Raw genomic sequence first — 19,663 nt, forward strand, 5'->3', positions numbered from 1 at the left:
AGCCCTAGTAAATTTGTGATGTCACGGGGAGCGGACCTTGGTAAGATACTCCGTTAGAGTGTCTCGATGGGCCGAATGCTGGCCTCCTACACTAGGGATTCTATAATTGCATGATTCACACACAAGAGGTTATTGAAGAAAATTGGAGCACATGGGATTGGGAGGAATATACCAGCATGGATTGAGAACTGATTAATGGACAGAAACAAGGAGTTGGAATAAATGGGTTATTTTCGGGTTGACAGCCTCTAACTAGTGGAGTACGGCAGGGATCAGTGTTTGGGTCTCAGCTATTCAGAATCTATATCAATGATATGGATGTGGGGATCAAATATAATATTTCCAAATTTGCGAATAATAGAAAACTAGGTGGAAATCTGAATTGTGAGGAGGATGCAAAGATGTTTCAAGGGGATGTGGAGAGGCTCAGGGAGCGGCCAAAGGATTGCCAGTTGGACGACAAGGTGGAAAAATGTGAGGTTAGCTAATTTTGTAGGAAAAACAGAAATTAAGACAACTCCAAGGATATTTTGATATCCTTGTTCATGAGGCACTGAAAGCTAAGATGAGAGCAGTTAAGATAACAAATGGTATGTTAGCCATTATTGTAAGAGGATTTGAGTTGAGGGAAAAGATGTCTTCCTGCAATTATATGCAGCCTTGCTGAGACCAACCTGGAGTATTGTGTACAGTTTTGGTCTCCTGACCGAAGCAAAGATGTACTTGGCCTGTAAAGAAGGTTCACTAAAATAGGTCCAGGGACAGATGGGTTGTCCTATGAGGAACAAAAATCCTTTATTCTCAGGCCTTTAGAAGAATGATAGCTGAACTTATTCAAACCTACACTATTTTACGGGGTTCAATCGGCCAGATGCAGAACGGATGTTTCCCCTTGCTGGAGGGTCTGAAACCTGGGACCCAGTCTGAGAATAAGGGGCAGTTATTTAGGCTGAGATGAGGGGGTATTTGTTTTCCATTAGAATGCTGGTGAATCAAGGAATGCAGGGATAATGCTGGAAATGGTGTTGAAGCAGAGGATCAGCCATGGTCACATTGAATGATGGAGTGGATTTGAAGGACAGAATGGATGACTCCTGCTCCTGTTTCTTAACGTTCTTATTGCAATAGGAATAGAAGGTAAGAGTAAGAAGGTTTTGCTGCAGTTTTACACGACCTTCATTAGATCACAACTGGAGTAATGTGTATAATGTTGAGCTCTTTACTTAAAAAAGGATAGAATTGTACTGGAACCAGTTCAGAGAAAGTTCACTCGGCTGATTCCTGGGATGGAGAGGTTTATTTTACGAGGGAAATGTGAGCAGATTGGAGCAATATCTATGAAAGTTCAGAAGATTAAAAGGTGATCACATTGAGGGGATGAGACAGGGTGGTTGCTGAGAGGCTGTTTCTTCTTGTAAGAGAGACCAGAACAAGGGGACAGATTTTAAAATGTAATTGTCAGTCCCTTAAGACTGAGATGAGGAGAAATTTATTTTTTAAATGGTGGCTGGTCAGTGGAATTCTCTTCCCTGGAGACTAGTGGCGGCAGAGTCATTGAATATATTCAAGGCTGAGTTCAGAATGATTTTGGATTGAGAAGCGAATCAAGGGGAAGCGACAGAGAAAAGAGTTGAGACTATAATTAGATCAGCCGTGATGGAGTATGCTCGAGGGGCTGAATGGCCTTCTGCTGCTCCTAGTTATTTTGTTCTTATCCCAATACGTCCTTCAGACTGCTCTCTCTGACCAGTGATGGATACACAAGCTCTATGTTTGTCTTCACCAGACGCTCTCCTGTGCCCATTCATTAGGCCACCCACTCAACCCATCTCACCAGCAGTAATTACCCACTCTGCCCCCAGGCCTTCCTGATCCAGCACTTCATCGTCCATTGGTGTAAGGATGGCAAGACCTGGATGTCTCCACTCTTCTTCACTCATTCCCTGATGATGTTTGCTCTCTTTCCAAACACATAAATTGTTACTCACTCATCAAACACATGCAGTAGCCCAGGGTTGTCCAACGTGTGGACCAAGGGGGGAATGTGACCCTCGAAGCCCCTCAATGCGGCCCCCGGAGCGAGTTTCCAGAATCTCAGTCACACAGTTCAGTTTGAATGGAAGAATCTGCATGGAGCTGCTCCTCCAATCACATCCCGTTTCTTTCCCATGTTTGCTGCTGATAGGTTTTTGAGCCAATCTGCAGCAAATGTGGGAGAGAAACAATTTGTGATTGATGAGGATTAAACTCTAATAATCATCTTTATTTATTACTCATTATTGTGCTCAGCAAGTTGTTTCCTTTCATATCTCAGTTTAGTTTTTAATTGAAATTTCTGCTGTGCCAAACTTTATCATTCTGAAATTTACTCATCGGCCCCTTGAGTGAGAAAAACATTGACGTGTGTTTGCCCAGTGTATATGTTGGTCAACCCTGCTCGAGCCTATGCTGGTGATAGTCTAACGGACATGTCTCTGACAGTCAATGCTGCTGCCTTTGCATTGTAAGAGTTTTAACAACACCAGGTTAAAGTCCAACAGGTTTATTTGGTAGCAAATACCATTAGCTTTCAGAGCGCTGCTCCTTCGTCAGATGGAGTGGAAATCTGCTCTCAAACAGTGCACAGAGACACAAAATCAAGTTACAGAATACTGATTATTCTAAATCCCTACAGCCAACCAGGTCTTAAAGAGACAGATAATGTGAGAGAAGGGAGCATTAAGCACAGGTTACAGAGATGTGTATTGTCTCCAGACAGGACAGCCAGTGACATTTTGCAAATCCTTTGCATTGCCAGTGTCTGGGTGGAGATGTTCTTTCCACAATTTCCCTCTCATCCTTATTCACATATCAGGCTGTGCTGCACTCACCGTGACAGAACACAACAGGACATTGATCCTTTTCCACTCTGTAACCACGTGTCTGAAACCTGCTCACCTCCCAGCAATCTCCATCCAGACTGGCTTGTACCGATGGGATAATCTCCTCCCATCCTGTGGGAACAGGACCTCCCTCTGAGCCTGAGCAGCCGGGAGGAGCCCCTCCAGGGAGGCGGGGGGAGGGGGTATGGCAAGCCTTGCTCTGCTTTCTGACATTTCTGTCCTTCATTCAATAAGCAGAACTCCCTCGCTGCTCCCTCCAGAGCTGCTGTGTTTGAAAGTCCTGCTGGCTGCCTTTGGAAATGGTGCCAGCATTGCCTGAACCGGGACTGCCCCCTGCCCAGGCTGCCTGAGTCGGCACCTCCCCCTGCCTGCCAGCCGTTAATTGTCCCCCTCTGACAATATCACCTTCATAACTCTGCCTATCCTGCCCACACGGGCACACCACCCATTTCCAATCCCCATGTTGGCACTTCAGAGCTTCTGGTAAAATCACAGCATTATCTTCAACCTCACCACAAACTGCATTCCCAAACCACTGACCATCCCATGTCCCTCCCGAACCACTCCGAGTAAGGACATGAGGATCCTGTGATTGTGGTCCTGTCCCATCATCACTTTTATCATTTAATCACTCCTGTAATTCCAGTTTGTCCTTTCTTTGTTTCTTCCCCAGCCACCCACCGCTGTCACTTCAAACCTGTCAATTCACTGCCTGTTCCCAGTTCCAATGGAAGCTCGATCTTTACCCCTGTTTCTCTCTTCACAAACACTTAGCTAACCTGCTGAGCATTTCCAGTTTATTTATATTTCATTTTCAGCATTGAGTATTTCCTCATTCTACAGAAATGCAGGTTGTGTTTTTGGAATGTCTGATACAATACATTATTATTGTTATTAACCGTATTATTTAAAACACTGGAGATTGAGCGTGATTTCTGTTATTCCTCTCTCTGGTCTCCAGTCTGTATAATAACGCTCTCACGGATTCTTGTGCTGAGGATCTCGCCTCCGCTCTCTGTACAAAACAGTCACTGAGGATTCTGAACTTGGTAACAAACTCCTTCACAGATCAATCTGTCCCTGCTCTCCGCCGCCTCATACTGACCTGCAGGAGTCTGGAGGAGATCGAGTGAGTGTTTGTGTTAATTTTCAGTGTGACAGTTAAAATATAAATGGATTTAAAATATAAATGTGCCTGAATCTTCCAAGCAGCAGCAATGGTAAGCAGATTGTCGGTATGTTTAAAAATTCTCCCAACCTGAAACTGCTGCATATTTAGAACATAGAACATAGAAAGCCACAGCACAAACAGGCCCTTCGGCCCACAAGTTGCGCTGATCATATCCCTACCTCTAGGCCTATCTATAGCCCTCAATCTCATTAAATCCCATGTACTCATCCAGAAGTCTCTTAAAAGACCCCAACGAGTTTGCCTCCACCACCACCGACGTCAGCCGATTCCACTCACCCACCACCCTCTGAGTGAAAAACTTACCCCTGACATCTCCTCTGTACCTACCCCCCAGCACCTTAAACCTGTGTCCTCTCGTAGCAACCATTTCAGCCCTTGGAAATAGCCTCTGAGAGTCTACCCTATCCAGACCTCTCAACATCTTGTAAACCTCTATCAGGTCACCTCTCATCCTTCGTCTCTCCAGGGAGAAGAGACCAAGCTCCCTCAACCTATCCTCATAAGGCATGCCCCCCAATCCAGGCAACATCCTTGTAAATCTCCTCTGCACCCTTTCAATGGCTTCAACATCTTTCCTGTAATGAGGTGACCAGAACTGCGCGCAGTACTCCAAGTGGGGTCTAACCAGGGTCCTATAAAGCTGCAGCATTATCTCCCGACTCCTAAACTCAATCCCTCGATTAATGAAGGCTAGTACGCTGCATAATGAAGATTTCTCCCAGGATCTTCGGCACTGCGACCCTGGGAGCTCCATCAGAGCAGACAAGAGTCGGGGAAGAGAGAGCACACACCCTATTTACAGCACAGTGACCCTGGGGAGCTCCATCAGAGTAGAGTCGGGAAGAGAGCACACACCCTATTTACAGCACAGTGACCCCGGGGAGCTCCATCAGAGTAGAGTTGGGGAAGAGAGAACACACACTATTTACAGCACAGTGACCCCGGGGAGCTCCATCAGAGTAGAGTTGGGAAGAGAGAACACACCCTATTTACAGCACAGTGGCCCCGGGGAGCTCCAGCAGAGCAGAGTGGAGTCAGGGTAGAGAGAACACACACCCTACTTACAGCATAGTGACCCCGGGGAGCTCCATACGTGTTAGTTGATTGGGGGAGTGAATGGGTTGGTGTGTCGCTGGATGAATCGTCAGGGAGCTGGGGAGAGGTTCAAGGATTAGTTCTGGGTGTGGGAGGATTGGACGAGTTGCATTGTGTTGGGTTGGAGGGTTAATCGGGAGTTTAGATAGTGGCTGGGAGTTGGTCATGTTGTTAAGGTCTAAACAGATGTAGTTGTGTGGTGGGGGGTTGGTTACTAGCTTTGAAGAGAGTAGTGGGGTGGGGTTGGTTCTGGAGTAATCAGTTTAAGTCAGAAGCTTAGTCAAGAATGTATTCGAGGCAGCTATAAATAGCACTTGGGGCGAACGGGATCAAAGCTTACGGGGAGAAAGCAGGATTAGGCTGTTGAGTTCGACGATCTGCCATGATGATGATGAATGGCGGAGCAGGTTCGAAGGGCGAAATGGCCTCCTCCTGCTCATATCTTCTATGTTTCTATGTCAGGTGAGGAGAGGTTGGGTCAGGGTGTGTTCAAATTAGGAGGGTTAGTCCGATTAGTTTAAGGGCTCATGGGAGGTCGCCAGGTTGGAGGGGAGGGAGGGATGGGTTGGGGGGAGTGGGTCTAGTCAGATTGTGGGAGGTGTAATATGGGGATCAGTGGGAAGTGATTGGGGGACTCGGTTGTGCTATTCAGGTATTAGCCCAGGTGGTGAGCTGTCTAACATTACCTGAGTAACTACCCAGGTAAACTTTGTGGATCTGTCCCAAGTATCTGACTCTAACTGCAGCAGGGGAGTTCCCCAATAGTAGTTAATACCTCTGGGACAATTCCCAGGTAGATCAGTGCGTCAGGACATCCACAGGATGCTCATCTTTGGATGTGTGTCTGGTCTCTGGCGATCCAGAGACCAGAAGATTTGTCCCATTAACTCCAGTCTCCTGTTATTTACCCTGTTGTTCAATCTGTTTATTTCCTGTTTCATCTTTAATCTGTTCCAGGCTGTTCAATAATCAGTTCAGTCCAAATGGGAAGAGACATCTGGAGTCGCTGCGGGGATCCAGACGGGGACTGAGAGTGACAGTGTGAACATTTCAATCTATAAACATTGCTGCTCCACCGGTTACAGTGAAATCCTGAATTGTGAAGATCTTCGACAGCTCCTTCCAAACCCTTCATTCCTGCCCCTCTCCCTCCCTAATCCATCAGCCCCTCCAGCCTGGCAGTGATTTCCCTGCTTACCTGGTTTCCCAGCTGGAAAACTGTTGTAGTTTTAGTCTCCACATTGAAGGAAAGATTGCTGCAAACCATTGTTTAAGCAGCAATGTGTTGTCAGTGTTCTCAGCAACAGAGTCTTCAACCTCCTTTCAAAAGGGAGCAGCAGAGATAATTCTCCAGAGAGAGAACAGTGTGTGTGTGATTCTGACAGTACCCAGCAGAGGGCAGATTGGTCAATCTTGTCAGAGTTTCCTCTCTGTCTCTGTGAATGAATTAAAGGCTCCACCAGCCTCTCCTCAAAGCCTCTTTCACTATCTGGTGATTAAAGTGACACAATGCCACCATCTGCTGGCGGCTCCCAGCTACTGCAGGTGCTGCTCTCTGTGAGCCTCAGACAAGTTCAGTAAGTCCCATGTCTGCATCTGGGAACCGGTTACTGCAGTGTGAACATTGAACAATATTGACAGGGATTGGAGTTTGCAGCAGGAACCCCGGCTGGTGAATTAACCCTTTTATCACCAGTCACTGTACATGAACTCTGTTCCCTCATTCCCTATGGGAGATATTGTCTGGAGATTGTAGTTGGGGATGATCTCAGACTGTAATGTGTACATTTGGTGCAGTTATCAGACACTAATCCCATTCAGAATGGGAGTGGGTAAACTCTGCTGCACTCTAATTCCTGTGTCAGACATTGTCAGTGTTTAATCTTCCACAGTGGATCTTGCTAACGGTTCTTTTAATGTTTCCAAGATAATTGTCTCAATCTCACAGACTGATTCTCTGAAAATTGGAAACACAAACATTTTGAGACACAATTACAACCTTTAATCACATTTTGTCCGTGTTCAAACAAAATAATTTCCAAACAAACTATTCCCCTTTTACAGCTCTTGCTTTCCAATTCCACAGGTTTCGGTGATACAGAGAGCAGCTCCATTGGAATCCAAATGCTCTCATTCCACTCTCGCCCCCCGTTTACCCTGCCAATTATCAACCTCAACAAAAGTTCCCACATATTTATCTGGGAAAGTTTCAGTGTTGACACTGGTGAAGCAGGGTTTCCATTCCTTAACCCACAACAAACACACAAACACGGTAAATGTTACTTCAATTATGTCTGGAACTGTTAAAATCCCGAATGCACAAGTTGATCAAAGTGATTCCAATCCAAAGGGATGTGTTTCTGATTTATAATCTCAATCACACAGAGGCACTGACATTCCCACACAAAAACACACAATCATAAGCACAATCTCACACACACGCTCACAGAGAGAGACACACAGAGAGGCACAATCATGGAAACCGACACACAGACATACAGACACACAATCATACACATACACACATCTGTGCATCCTACACACATCCCTCCAGACGCACACACAGACAAACTGACACCCCCACACTCATTCACACACTGACAAACTCACACACATGCTCACGGGCACAGATACACACACAAACACACGCATACAAACCCAGACACTTCCACACTCTTACCCACGTACTGACACACAGAGAGAAACACAGAATCTCTCTTAAATACACACCCATACACCCACAGAAACACACATCACAAACCCATGCATTACAGCGGTGAATGAATTCTCAGCACCCCATAACCAAATGATTTAAGTTGGACAAAAGTGATAACATTTCCTCTGAAACCGACATCCCGAGAACGAAAGCAACAAAGGAACACTGGCGCAGCATTGCACAGGATCAGAGCCTCGGAAATGCAGTTTCCTCTTTCCTTGTTCCTTACATCTCACTGAGCAGATGCAGAGCGAGAGCATAGAAAGCTGGAATTCACAATTTCACTCTGTTCCTGCACACTCACCTCAGCCTTATTTAATTTCTGAATGTATGATATATTTTGGATTATCCCAAGGGTCTCAGGACAGATAGATGCATGATGTCAGATATTACCATTATTTATAAAACTGTTTATTTTACCATAACAGATATTACCTGGTGTTTGTCAGATTGTTGCTTTTCATCCATCTACAGTTGCAGATGCCGGCGCTGAAAAGTGGGTAGATATTCTATACCATTAAAAGCATCACATTGAATCGGAGAAATTCTTCAAAGACTATGAATTAATCACTTTCAAATTAGTGTCATTTCTTCAGAACCAACTATTCATATAATCTATTATTGCAATTTAAACTAACTTTATTGTGTTGTCTGGTCTGTGCTAGTTTTAACTGAATACTGCTCAGTATGTGACATGATCTGTGTTATTGAGTCTTGGAAGAGAAAGGGTTAATGTTGCTGCTCTGTAATTGTAATGGATATTCCTAATTTTATCATCTGTATAACTGTAGTTATTTGCAATTAAATGCTTATTGGTTAATTAGTTAAATGCTAATTGTGAATCATGGGAATGCTGAAACTAATACGTACACAAGCTAATAAAGAGCGGGGGACAAGTGTAAATACTATAGCTAACAGTGAGCGTGAAACTGAAAAGACCATAAGATACAGGAGCAGAATTCAGCTATTCTGCTCATCGAGCCGACTCCACTATTTAATCGCGGCTGATAAGTTTCCAAACCCATTCTCCCACCTTTCCCCCATAACATTTGATCCCTTACCAATCAAGAACGTGACTATCTCTGTCTTAAATACACTCAATGAGAGAGAGTGAGCAGAAAGAGTGAGGGGGAGAGTAGGTGAAGAGCGAGTGAGGGGGAGTGTGGGTGAGGAGAGTGGAGAATGTGTGAGGGGAGAGTGCAATGGGAGATAGTGTGGGGGAGAGGGAGTGAGGGGGCAATAGGTGAAGACGAGTGAGGGACAGAGAAGGAAAGAGAGTGATGGGGAGAGTGAGAGGAGAGAGTGTAAGGGGACAGGGTGAGGGCTGAGAGCATGATGGGGAGACAGTGTCGGGGAGAGAGCGAGCTGGAGTGAGGAGGCGAGAGTGAGGGAAGAAAGTGATGGGGAGAGAGTGAGGGGGTGAGAGGCTGAGGGAGAAGAGAATGAGAGGTAGGGAGAGGGGGAGAGAGTGAGCGTGAGAGGGAAGAGATTTAGGGGACGAGTGAGATGCAGAGATTGAACGGGAGTTACCGTGAGGGGTAGAGAGGGTGAGGGGAGGAGTGATTGTGAGGGGGAGAATGTGAGGTCGATAGGGTAGAGATAGTGAGGGGGAGAGTAGGTGAAGAGCGAGTGAGGGGGAGAGTGAAGGGAGAAATAGGGAGGGGAGAGAGTGAGGGGAGAACGTGTTGGAAGATCAATTAAGTGAAGAGAGGTGGGGAGACGAGGTGAAGAATGAGCGAGGGAGAGAGTATGGGGAGAGGGACTGATGGGGAGAGAGTGAGAGGAGATAGAGTAAGGGGGGGAGAATAAGTCAAGAGTGAGTGAGGGGGAGAGGGAGAGAAAGTGAGGGGAAGAGAGTGAGGAGAGTGTAAGTGACGGTAAGAGCGTGAGCGGGAGAGAGGCTGAGGGGATGGAGTGTCTGAGGTGGGATAGTGTGATAGCAGACTGAGGGGGAAGACAGTGAGGGGAGAGAATGGGGGAGTGAGTGAAGGCGAACAGGGGGGAGAGGATGAGGGGAGAGTGAGGGGGACTAAGACGGAAAGTAAAGGGGAGAGTGTGAGGGCAGAGACTGAGGGGGAAGAGAGTGAAGGGGAAGGGATTGAGGAGGATAGAGTGAGGGCGAAGAAAGTGATGTGGAGAGAGGCTGAAGGGAGAGAATGAGGGGAGACTGGAGGGGTGAGGGGGAGGGACTAAGCAGGAAGAAAGTAAGGAGGAGAGAGGTTGTGCGGAGATAGGGGAGAGAGTGAGGGGGAAATTGGGGGGGAGGGAGTGTGAGAAAAAATTGAGGGGGAGGAAAGTGAGGGAGAAAGTGGGGGGAGGGAGTGAGGGGGCAAAAGGCTGAGGGGGGAGATAATGAGGGGAAAGGGTGAGGGGAAGAGAGTGAAGGTGAACCGAGTGAGTGGGAGACAGTATGAGAGAGTGAGGGCAAAGATTTAGGGGAATAGAGTGCGGTGAAGAGATTGAACAGGAGTTATTGTGAGGGGAGGGGGAGTGAGGGAGAGAGAGTCAGAGGAGGGAGAGAGTAAGGGGAGAGGGACTGACGGGGAGAGAGAGGAGATAGAGTGAGGGGGGGAATAAGTGAAGAGCGAGGGGGAGAGAGTGAGTGAGGGTAGAGAGCAAAGGGAGATGGAGTGAGGGGAGAGAGAGTGATGAGCGAGTGAGGGGACAGTGGAGGGAGAGTGAGGGGAACAGAATGACGGGGAGATAGATTGAAGACAGAGTGAGGGTGAGATAGATTGAGGGGAGAGAGGCTGAGGGGATGGAAAGTAAAGGAGAGTGTCTGAGGCGGGATAGTGTGATGGGAAAGACAGTGAACGGGAGAGAATGAGGGAAAGTGTGAGGGGGAAAGTGTGAGGGGAGAGAGACTAAGTAAAGGGGAGAGTGAGTCAGGAGAGCATGGGGGGAGGGGGCGAGAGGGGGGAGGGGGCGAGAGGGGGGAGGGGTGGGGGGGAAGAGTGTGAAGGGGAGAGAGTGGGAGGGAGAAAGGTGTGGGTTTTGTTTTCCACTCACTTTCCTGCAGTCCTTCCCCGCTGCTCCATCCATTTGTTTTGATGTTGCATCTTGTATAAATGTCAGAGAAAATACCAATGTGATTTGTTGTTTTAATGGTGGGGGGAGGCTGGAAGGGGCAGGGTATGGGGATCACTGGCTCCCTTTTCCCCCTCACTCCTTCCAGTCGTGTCTGGGACAGTTTTGGGGCTGGGGAGGATTGTCCTCATTCACTGTGGGAGGGGGGAGAAAACTGTTCTCTGTCCCCGAGGTTTAATGCAGCCTCTTTGACTAGGCCTCAATTCAAGGCCTAATCTCAGAGGGCCCTCAGAATGTCCTTTTGTATTTGCTTCATCCCCGAACACTGCCAGTGCTGAAGTGGGAGAACTCGATGGTTAAAAACAAAATAATCCATTTAATTCAGGATGTGATTGTGGGTTTTCCTGCTCTCTCTCTCTCTCTGTCTCCCATCATTCTCCTTTGATTGTGAGTTATCAGGGAGAGAAATGGGAAATGGAGGGTAACAGTGAGGGGCGGGGGGATGGGGGGGGGGGGGAAACAGGAGGGTAAGAGAGCAGTTGCTTGTGGGATCTTGCTTTGTGTATTTTCCCTGCAGCCTATCCTGCTGGGAGACCGTGGTTCCGCTCCCCAAATTCAGTGTACTGACAACTGACTGATTGCTTCCATCTCCCACCACTGTCCCCAGCCTCATTTCTCAATGTGAATCAGTGATCAACACAAACAGTGGTCACAGGGTGACATGATTTAAAATGGTCAGACAGAAACCTTTCAGGGAGCATTTCAATCCAGATTCATCGTCAGAGCGAGAGAGAGATTATCCAGAGCAGGCGAGAGAGAGATTATCCAGAGCAGGCGAGAGAGAGAGAGGAGGGTGATGGGTACGTACAGAGATGGGGGAGATAAACAGGCAGAGAGAGAGAGAACAGAGGTAGGTCATCAAGTGCAGGAGAGAGAGAGAGAGAGGTGGATAGGGACAGAGATGGTGGAGGTAAAAGAGAGAGGGAATCAGAGAGAGAGAAACAGAGAGGAGTGACTGTGCTCGAAGTGGAAGGTTCCCTGTTCATGTCAAATGTACAAACAGCACCAAACCTGGAGTGATGTCCCCTTATTGTAACTGGGGAGGGGTGGAAGTAAGAGGGGCGGAGTGAGGGAGAGGTGAGGTCCCTCATTGCCCACTGACTTCACCTCAATCCTCACTTCAATATCACATTGTATCTGGCCATGTTCAGACTGTGTGTGTGTGTGTGGGATCTTGCTGTGCACTCATGCTCTGTGCCTCCTCCCTGCCCCATATTCCTCACACGATCAGTGTCCACATTTTAAACATAAAAGATTGAGGGAAAGGAGGGTGGGATATCGAGAGGAACAGGGTGATACAGAGCTGTAGAGAGGATGTTTGATCGAGTTCTCACAGGGGCTTGGAATGAAAAAGGCTGCGATTGGGACCCGGTTTAATTGGCCAATTGGACAGTGCCTGTGCTTTACACTCAGTAATGTCACGGTGCTGTGTGAGAGCTCAGGGCAGCGCTTCAATCTACTTTTACTGAGTTTCTCTTTATAACATTCTCAGTCTGCCTCTCTCACTGCGAAGCACTCGGGAGCGAGAGGGAGCTGAAATTCACATTCCTGAGCCTGGGGGAAAGGCGTGTTCTCAATCCAAGAGTCCTACTTGCGTTTTCAGACAGGGCACTGGGATTTGTGGATGGAAAGGATTGTTGTGTTTCACTGGGCCTCAATTCAAGGCCTGTGTGACTAGGCCTCAATTCAAGGCCTGTGTGACTAAGCCTCAATTCAAGGCCTGTGTGAGTAGGCCTCAATTCAAGGCCTGTGTGAGTAGGCCTCAATTCAAGGCCTGTGTGAGTAGGCCTCAATTCAAGGCCTGTGTGAGTAGGCCTCAATTCAAGGCCTGTGTGAGTAGGCCTCAATTCAAGGCCTGTGTGAATAGGCCTCAGTTCAAGGCCTGTGTGAGTAGGCCTCAATTCAAAGGCCTGTGTGACTGGGCCTCAATTCAAGGCCTGTGTGAGTAGGCCTGAATTCAAGGCCTGTGTGAGTAGGCCTGAATTCAAGGCCTGTGTGAGTAGGCCTCAATTCAAGGTCTGTGTGACTGGGCCTCAATTCAAGGCCTGTGTGAGTAGGCCTCAATTCAAGGCCTGTGTGAGTAGGCCTCAATTCAAGGCCTGTGTGAGTAGGCCTCAATTCAAGGCCTGTGTGACTGGGCCTCAATTCAAGGCCTGTGTGGTTCGGCCCCAATTCAAGGCCTGTGTGAGTAGGCCTCAATTCAAGGCCTGTGTGACTGGGCCTCAATTCAAGGCCTGTGTGGTTCGGCCTCAATTCAAGGCCTAATCTCAGGGGCACCTTTGCATTTCTTTAATTCCCGAACAGGGTTGAAGTGGCTGAATTCAATGGTTCAATAAAATGGGCAGCAGCCACTTCAGGGTGGGATTGTGGATTTTCCTGCTCCCGCCTCCCACTGTTCTCTTCTCATTCTGAGCTTTAAAACATGATGCACAGCGTACATCATTATTTTAAACGGTCAGACAGAAACTTATCAGAGAGAGCACTTCATCCAGATTCACGCTGAGATAGAGAAACAGCAGAGATCAGGACAGATTATCCAGAGCAGAAGAGAGAGAGGGGTGCAGAGATTGTGTTTCGATTAGGTCTAGATCTGGGGGGAGAGTGAAAGAGACAGAGCGAGGGGGGGGGGGGGGTGGTGGATTGACAGGGATTGGAGTTTGCAGCAGGAACCCCGGCTGGTGAATTAACCCTTTTATCACCAGTCACTGTACATGAACTCTGTTCCCTCATTCCCTATGGGAGATATTGTCTGGAGATTGTAGTTGGGGATGATCTCAGACTGTAATGTGTACATTTGGTGCAGTTATCAGACACTAATCCCATTCAGAATGGGAGTGGGTAAACTCTGCTGCACTCTGTAATTCCTGTTTCCAAGATAACACACCTGCACCTATTTCCAGACACACAGGCCCAAACTGACACCCACACACTCACAAACACACACACACATACTCACAGGCACAGAGAAACACACTCTCACAAACACACACACCCAGACACTTGCACATTCTTACCCATGTACTGATACACAGAGAGACTTACAGAGAGAGAAACACAGAATCTCTCTTAAATACACACAACACGCAGCCATACACCCACAGAAACACACATCACAAACTACAAGCAACAAACTCATGCACGACAGCGGTTAATGACTTCTCAGCGCCCTGTAACCAAATTAAATTTAAGTTGGACAAAAGTGATAGCATTTCCTCTGAAACAGACATCCCGAGAACGAAAGCAACACAGGAACACTGGCGCACCATTGCACATAATCGGAGCTTTGGAAATGCAGTTTCCTCTTTCCTTGTTTCTCATATCCCACTGAGCAGATGCAGAGCGAGAGCATAGAAAGGTAGAATTCACAATTGCAGTCTGTCCCTCCACACTCACCTCAGCTTTATTTAATTTCTGAATGTATGATTTATTTTGGATTATCCCAAAGATCTCAGGACAGATGCATGATGTCAGATATTACCATTATTTATCAAACTGTTTATTTTACCATGACAGATATTACCTGGTGTTTGTCAGATTGTTGCTTTTCATCCATCTACAGTTGCAGATGCCGGCGCTGAAAAGTGGGTAGATATTCTATACCATTAAAAGCTTCACATTGAATCGGGGAAATTCTTCAAAGACTATGAATTAATCACTTTCAAATTCGTATCATTTCTTCAGAACAAACTATTCATATCATCTATTATGTCAATTTAAACTAACTTTATTGTGTTGTCTGGTCTGTGCTAGTTTGAACTGAATACTGCTCAGTTGGAATGCTGAAACTAAAGCATACACTGAAGCTAATAAAGAGCGGGGGACTAGTGTAAATACTGTAGCTAACAGTGAGCGTGAAACTAATAAGACCATATGATATAGGAGCCGAATTTAAGGTATTCTGCTCATTGAGTCTAGTCCGCCATTTAATCATGGCCGATAAGTTTCTCAACCCCATTCTCCCGTCTTTTCCCCATAACATTTGATCCCCTTACCAATCAAGAACATATCTATCTCTGTCTTAAATACACTCAATGAACTGGCCATGCACAGCCTTCTATGGCAATGAATTGCACAGATTCACGAACCTCTGGCTGAAGAAAGTCTTCCTCATCTTGGTGCAAAAGGGTCGTCCTTTTATTCTGAGGCTGTGCCCTCGGATCCGAGTCTCTCCTACAAATGGAAGCATCTTCCTCACGTCCACTCTATCCAGGCCTTTCAGTATTCTGTAAGTTTCAATGAGGACCCGCTCATCTTTCTAAACTCCGAGAACAGACCCAGAGTCCTCAAACGCTCCTCCAACGTCCAGCTTTTCATTCCCGGGATCATTCTTGTGAACCTCTTCTGGACTTTCTCCAGGGCCAGCACATTCTTTACTACAGGTCCAAATTTGCTCACAATACTCCAAAGCTAGTCTGACCAGAGCCTTATAAAGCTTCAGCAGTACATCCCTGGTTTTGGTGGCACAAATTATTTTAATTTCTAAATGTGGCAAAGACCTTGAAGTTAACAAATAAAACTCAGCTGATAAAGTCATTTATTACATGTCAATGTCCCAGATTGGTCTGTCATGGTTGACCGAACAACAGGAGATTCAGATGCAGCTTCCAGTCGCTTTCTCATCTGCTGGGATTTTAATTGATGATTTATCTTTGGATTTGATTTATTACTGTCACATGTATTAACATAGAGTGTAAAGTATTGTTTCTTGCGCGCAAGACAGGGAGAGCATAACATTCATAGAGAAGGAAAGGAGAGAATGCAAAATGTAGTGTTACAGTGATAGCTCGGGTGTAGCAATGCACGAGGGTGTACTAATGCAAGATAGGTCCATTCAAAAGTCTGATGGCAGCTGGGAAGAAGCTGTTCTTGAGTCGGTTGGAACGCGACCTCAGACGTAGAGCAGGAGCCATAAAAAAAATGAGACAACCAGAAAGAATGCTTTCTATGGTGCATTTGTAAAAGTTGCTGAGAGTCGTAGTGGGCATGCCAAATGTCCTTTGTCTGTGATCGCCTTGGACAAATATTAAATTGGAGAGATGATAATGTTTGAATTGTAATATCTAACGGTGTAAAGTATCTGGGAGCTGAGTGGATTTGATAAAGGCTGGAATACAGACTGGGGGAATGAGCGGGAAGATGCTGTGCTGAATGAATGGTTCTTGTTGTAGGAGAGGGATGGATGGAGAGAGGGAAGGAGGGTGAGATGGATGCAGGGAGGGTGAGGTGGATAGAGGGAGGGTGAGATGGATGCAGGGAGGGTGAGATGGATGCAGGGAGGGTGAGATGGATGCAGGGAGGGTGAGATGGATGCAGGGAGGGTGAGATGGATGCAGGGAGGGTGAGATGGATGCAGGGAGGGTGAGATAGATGGATGGAGAATTTGAGAAGCTGCAGTTTACATTTGAAGAGGTTCCCAGTGCCTCTGAGCAGCTGAACTGGGGAAGCCTTTTGGGCAGAGACCGTGCTGTTGCTGTTTCCCTCCCTGGTCACCAGGGGTCGCTGTTACCCTCCCGGCTGCTGCTGCTGCCGCTCCTCCCAGTGTCACCTCCTGCCGTAACCGGCCGAGCCGCTGCTCGTTGGCGGAACATCCGGGGCCTGTGGAGGGGCGGGACCGCCGCCATGTTGACCCGACGTCACGGCGAGCCCCTCCCTCGCCGCCGTTTATTTTTAAATAAAAAGGAAGAAGTGAGTGTTCAGCAATGGGGAAAGTGCGAGAAATTCCCAGCCGGAAACCCCGCCAGGAACCCAATCAACATTAAATCAAATCCGTATTTATGGCCAGAGGCCGGGGCGGGACCGCGCATGCGCGATGTGTTCTCCCAGACTGCACCGCGCGGGACAGATTTTTAAACGCACAATTTTTAAAAATGCGACGATCCCGAATCGAGCAGGAACCGAAATTCTGCCGGGAGCGGATTAGGAACAAAAACCATCAATATTTAGTCATAATTAACATCTACCTACCGGTGCGCATGTGCGGGAGGGGAATTCTCCCAGAGGGCCGTGCGCGGGACGCCGCCGCCGCATTGAAGCCGTCTCCCCTGGCAACCGCAAGATGGCCGCCTTCCGTCTCCCCTGGCAACCGCAAGATGGCCGCCGGCGATGAGGGCTGGTGGCGCAGCCACAAACCGGGAATGGAAGTCGGGCCCCCGGCGCAGAAAGAGGCCATTCAGCCCATCAGAGCGGCAGCAGCTTGGGGTTGCAGATGGTTTTTTGTGCGGCAATTCTGTGGCGCGAAGGTTACTTGCCGCATGTCAGACCAAAACTCACGGTAAAGGAGGTCTTGCTGCATCTGGACAGCTTCAGTGTGTGAGGAGTTGTGAATGATGCTGAACATCCCCTCCTCTGACCTTATGATGGGAGGGTGGCCATTGGAGTTGCAGTTGAAGGTGATTGGGGCCATTGGAGTTGCAGTTGAAGGTGATTGGGGTGAACACACCAGAGGAACTCCTGAAGTGATGTTGTGGGAAGCCTATCACTGCCCTGAGACTCACTGCTCTGGACATCCCCGGCTCATCTCAGCAATGGGGAAAGTGAGAGAGATTCCCAGCCCCAAACCCCCGCCAGGAACACAATCAAAATTCAATCAAATCCATATTTATATCCAGAGGCCGGGAGAGGAAAAGGAATAAAAAACATCAACATTGACAACAGATTCACATCTACCCACCGGTGCGCATGTGCGGGAGGGGGATTCTCCCAGAGGGCCGCGCGCGGGACGCCGCCGCATTGAAGCCGTCTCCCCTGGTAACGCAAGATGGCGGCGGGCCGTCTCCCCTGGCAACCGCAAGATGGCCGCCGGCGGTGAGTGCTGGTGGCGCAGCCGCAAACCGGGAATGGAAGCCGGGCCCCCGGCGCAGAAAGAGGCCATTCAGCCCATCAGAGCGCAGCAGCTTGGGGAATGGAAACTAGCCGCCCATTGTAACCGCAGCTTCCAGTCAGGCAGCCCCCAGCCCCCTGTTTCCAGCCGGCAGCATTTCAGCTCCAGATGCGGCTGCTGATGGAGTGAAGCCCAGGGCTTTGTGTCTGAAGCTCCAGTTTAGGCAGCGAATTGCAGACAGGCAGCAGCCTCTGAGTGAAAAGCTTCTTCCTAATGTCCCCTCTAATGCTGCCAGCAATCCCCTTCAATCTGTGGCAGCCCCCCCACTGCCCCCCCCCCCCCCCCCCGGGTAAGTCACCTCTCTCTGCTCGGGTGAGCTGCCCTTTCCTCTCCACCCTGTCTAGGGTCGGGATGGCGACCTCCTCGTGAACCTGCTCCTGGGCCTGGCGAAACGCGCCATTTACCAGTCCAGGCTGCGGGCGATCGAGGGGGCCGTCCATCCTGACTGTCTTCCCCTCTACCGCGGCTACGTTCGTGGCCAGGTGTCCCTGGAGAGGGAGCATGCGGTGTCCACGGGCGAGGTTGACGCTTTCCGCGCCCGCTGGGCACCGCAGGGGTTGGGGTGCATTATTGACCCTAATAATCACATTTTAATTTGATGTTTTTAAGTTTCCTTTGTATTTTGACTTCTGTTCGGGCTGTTCCCCCTCCTTTTTGGGGAGCTGCCCCTTTTACTTTGTCCTGATTTAATCTGAGTTTGTTTACTTGGTTTGGTTTGACCTAAAAAGAGGTCTCCACCCTGTCTCCCACCCTCACCATTCTGGACACCTCAGTTCACTCACCCCTCAGCCTCCTGTGTTCCCAGCAACACAACCCTGGCCAATCCAATCTTTCCCCATCGCCGCCATTCCCCAGCCCCGGGCAACACTTTTATAAATCCAAATGGTGATCCAATCCCATTAAACTGTCCATTTAACATTGCCCCATCGCCAACTGTGAACAACCAACACAGACACAAACCAGAGGCAGAGACGCTGCAAATGTCGCAATCTTTATTTACAAAACAATGGAACATTTATTGACATGTTCAGGTCAATCTCAGTGATGGTCGGTGATCAGGTCCACATTAAAACAATGGCTCAGTCCAAGGTTAAACATCATTGGAACAAAGTTGAAGTTTATTCTGAAATTGGACATTGCCGGTGACTCCCAATATGATGGAGAGATCCAAACTCACACCACACCCTGATGTGGCAAAGGGGACACCAGGCCGAGCTACAGAGTTGGATGTAAAGTACAGCGGCGTGTGTTTGATTCTGGTGATGCACACACTCCGAGCTGGTATTGAATAATTCTGAGGCAGAGAGACAGCAGATTGAGGCCATATGACACATTGGGCCTTTAAATCTCCCATAACAATCCCCCCCTCTCTCTCTAATACGATCTCCCTGTGTGTGTGAATAGAGGGATCTTAGAGTGAGTGTCCACTGATTCCTGAGGGTAACAGGACAGCTCGATAAGGTGGTTTCGACCGGCAGATGGAATACTTTCCTTTACTGGCTGATGTATAGACTACCAGAGCAGGGCAGGTTCTGCTTGAGCTATACAAAACACTATTTAGATCACAGTTAGGATTGAGTGTACAGCTGTGGTCACCACTGGTGAGGGTCCAGAGAGAATTATCCCCGTGTCTGTGTGGGTTTACTCCGGGTGCTCTGGTTTCCTCCCACAGTCCAAAGATGTGCAGGTTAGGTTGACTCACCATGGTAAATTGCCCCTTAGTGTCAGAGGGATTAGCAGGGTAAATATGTGGGGTTACAGGAATAGGGCCAGGGTGGGATTGTTGTCGGTGCAGGCACAATGGGCCGAAT

General features: G+C 48.1%; 1 protein-coding gene across 2 annotated transcripts in view; it reads left to right on the plus strand.

Moving 5' to 3' along the window:
- Positions 1-7,384, plus strand: part of LOC144486505 (NACHT, LRR and PYD domains-containing protein 3-like) — a 29,769-nt gene extending 22,385 nt beyond the window's left edge. For both annotated transcript variants that reach the window (XM_078204546.1, XM_078204547.1), the window contains 2 exons: positions 3,844-4,011; positions 6,127-7,384. In XM_078204546.1, the coding sequence (XP_078060672.1) occupies positions 3,844-4,011; positions 6,127-6,214 (256 nt within the window). In that variant the 3' untranslated portion in view covers positions 6,215-7,384. The remainder of the gene's footprint in view (positions 1-3,843; positions 4,012-6,126) is intronic.
- The last annotated feature ends 12,279 nt before the right edge of the window (positions 7,385-19,663 follow it).

The sequence above is a fragment of the Mustelus asterias genome, unplaced genomic scaffold, assembly GCF_964213995.1.
Source record: "Mustelus asterias unplaced genomic scaffold, sMusAst1.hap1.1 HAP1_SCAFFOLD_374, whole genome shotgun sequence".
NCBI classification, from domain to species: Eukaryota; Metazoa; Chordata; class Chondrichthyes; order Carcharhiniformes; family Triakidae; genus Mustelus; species Mustelus asterias.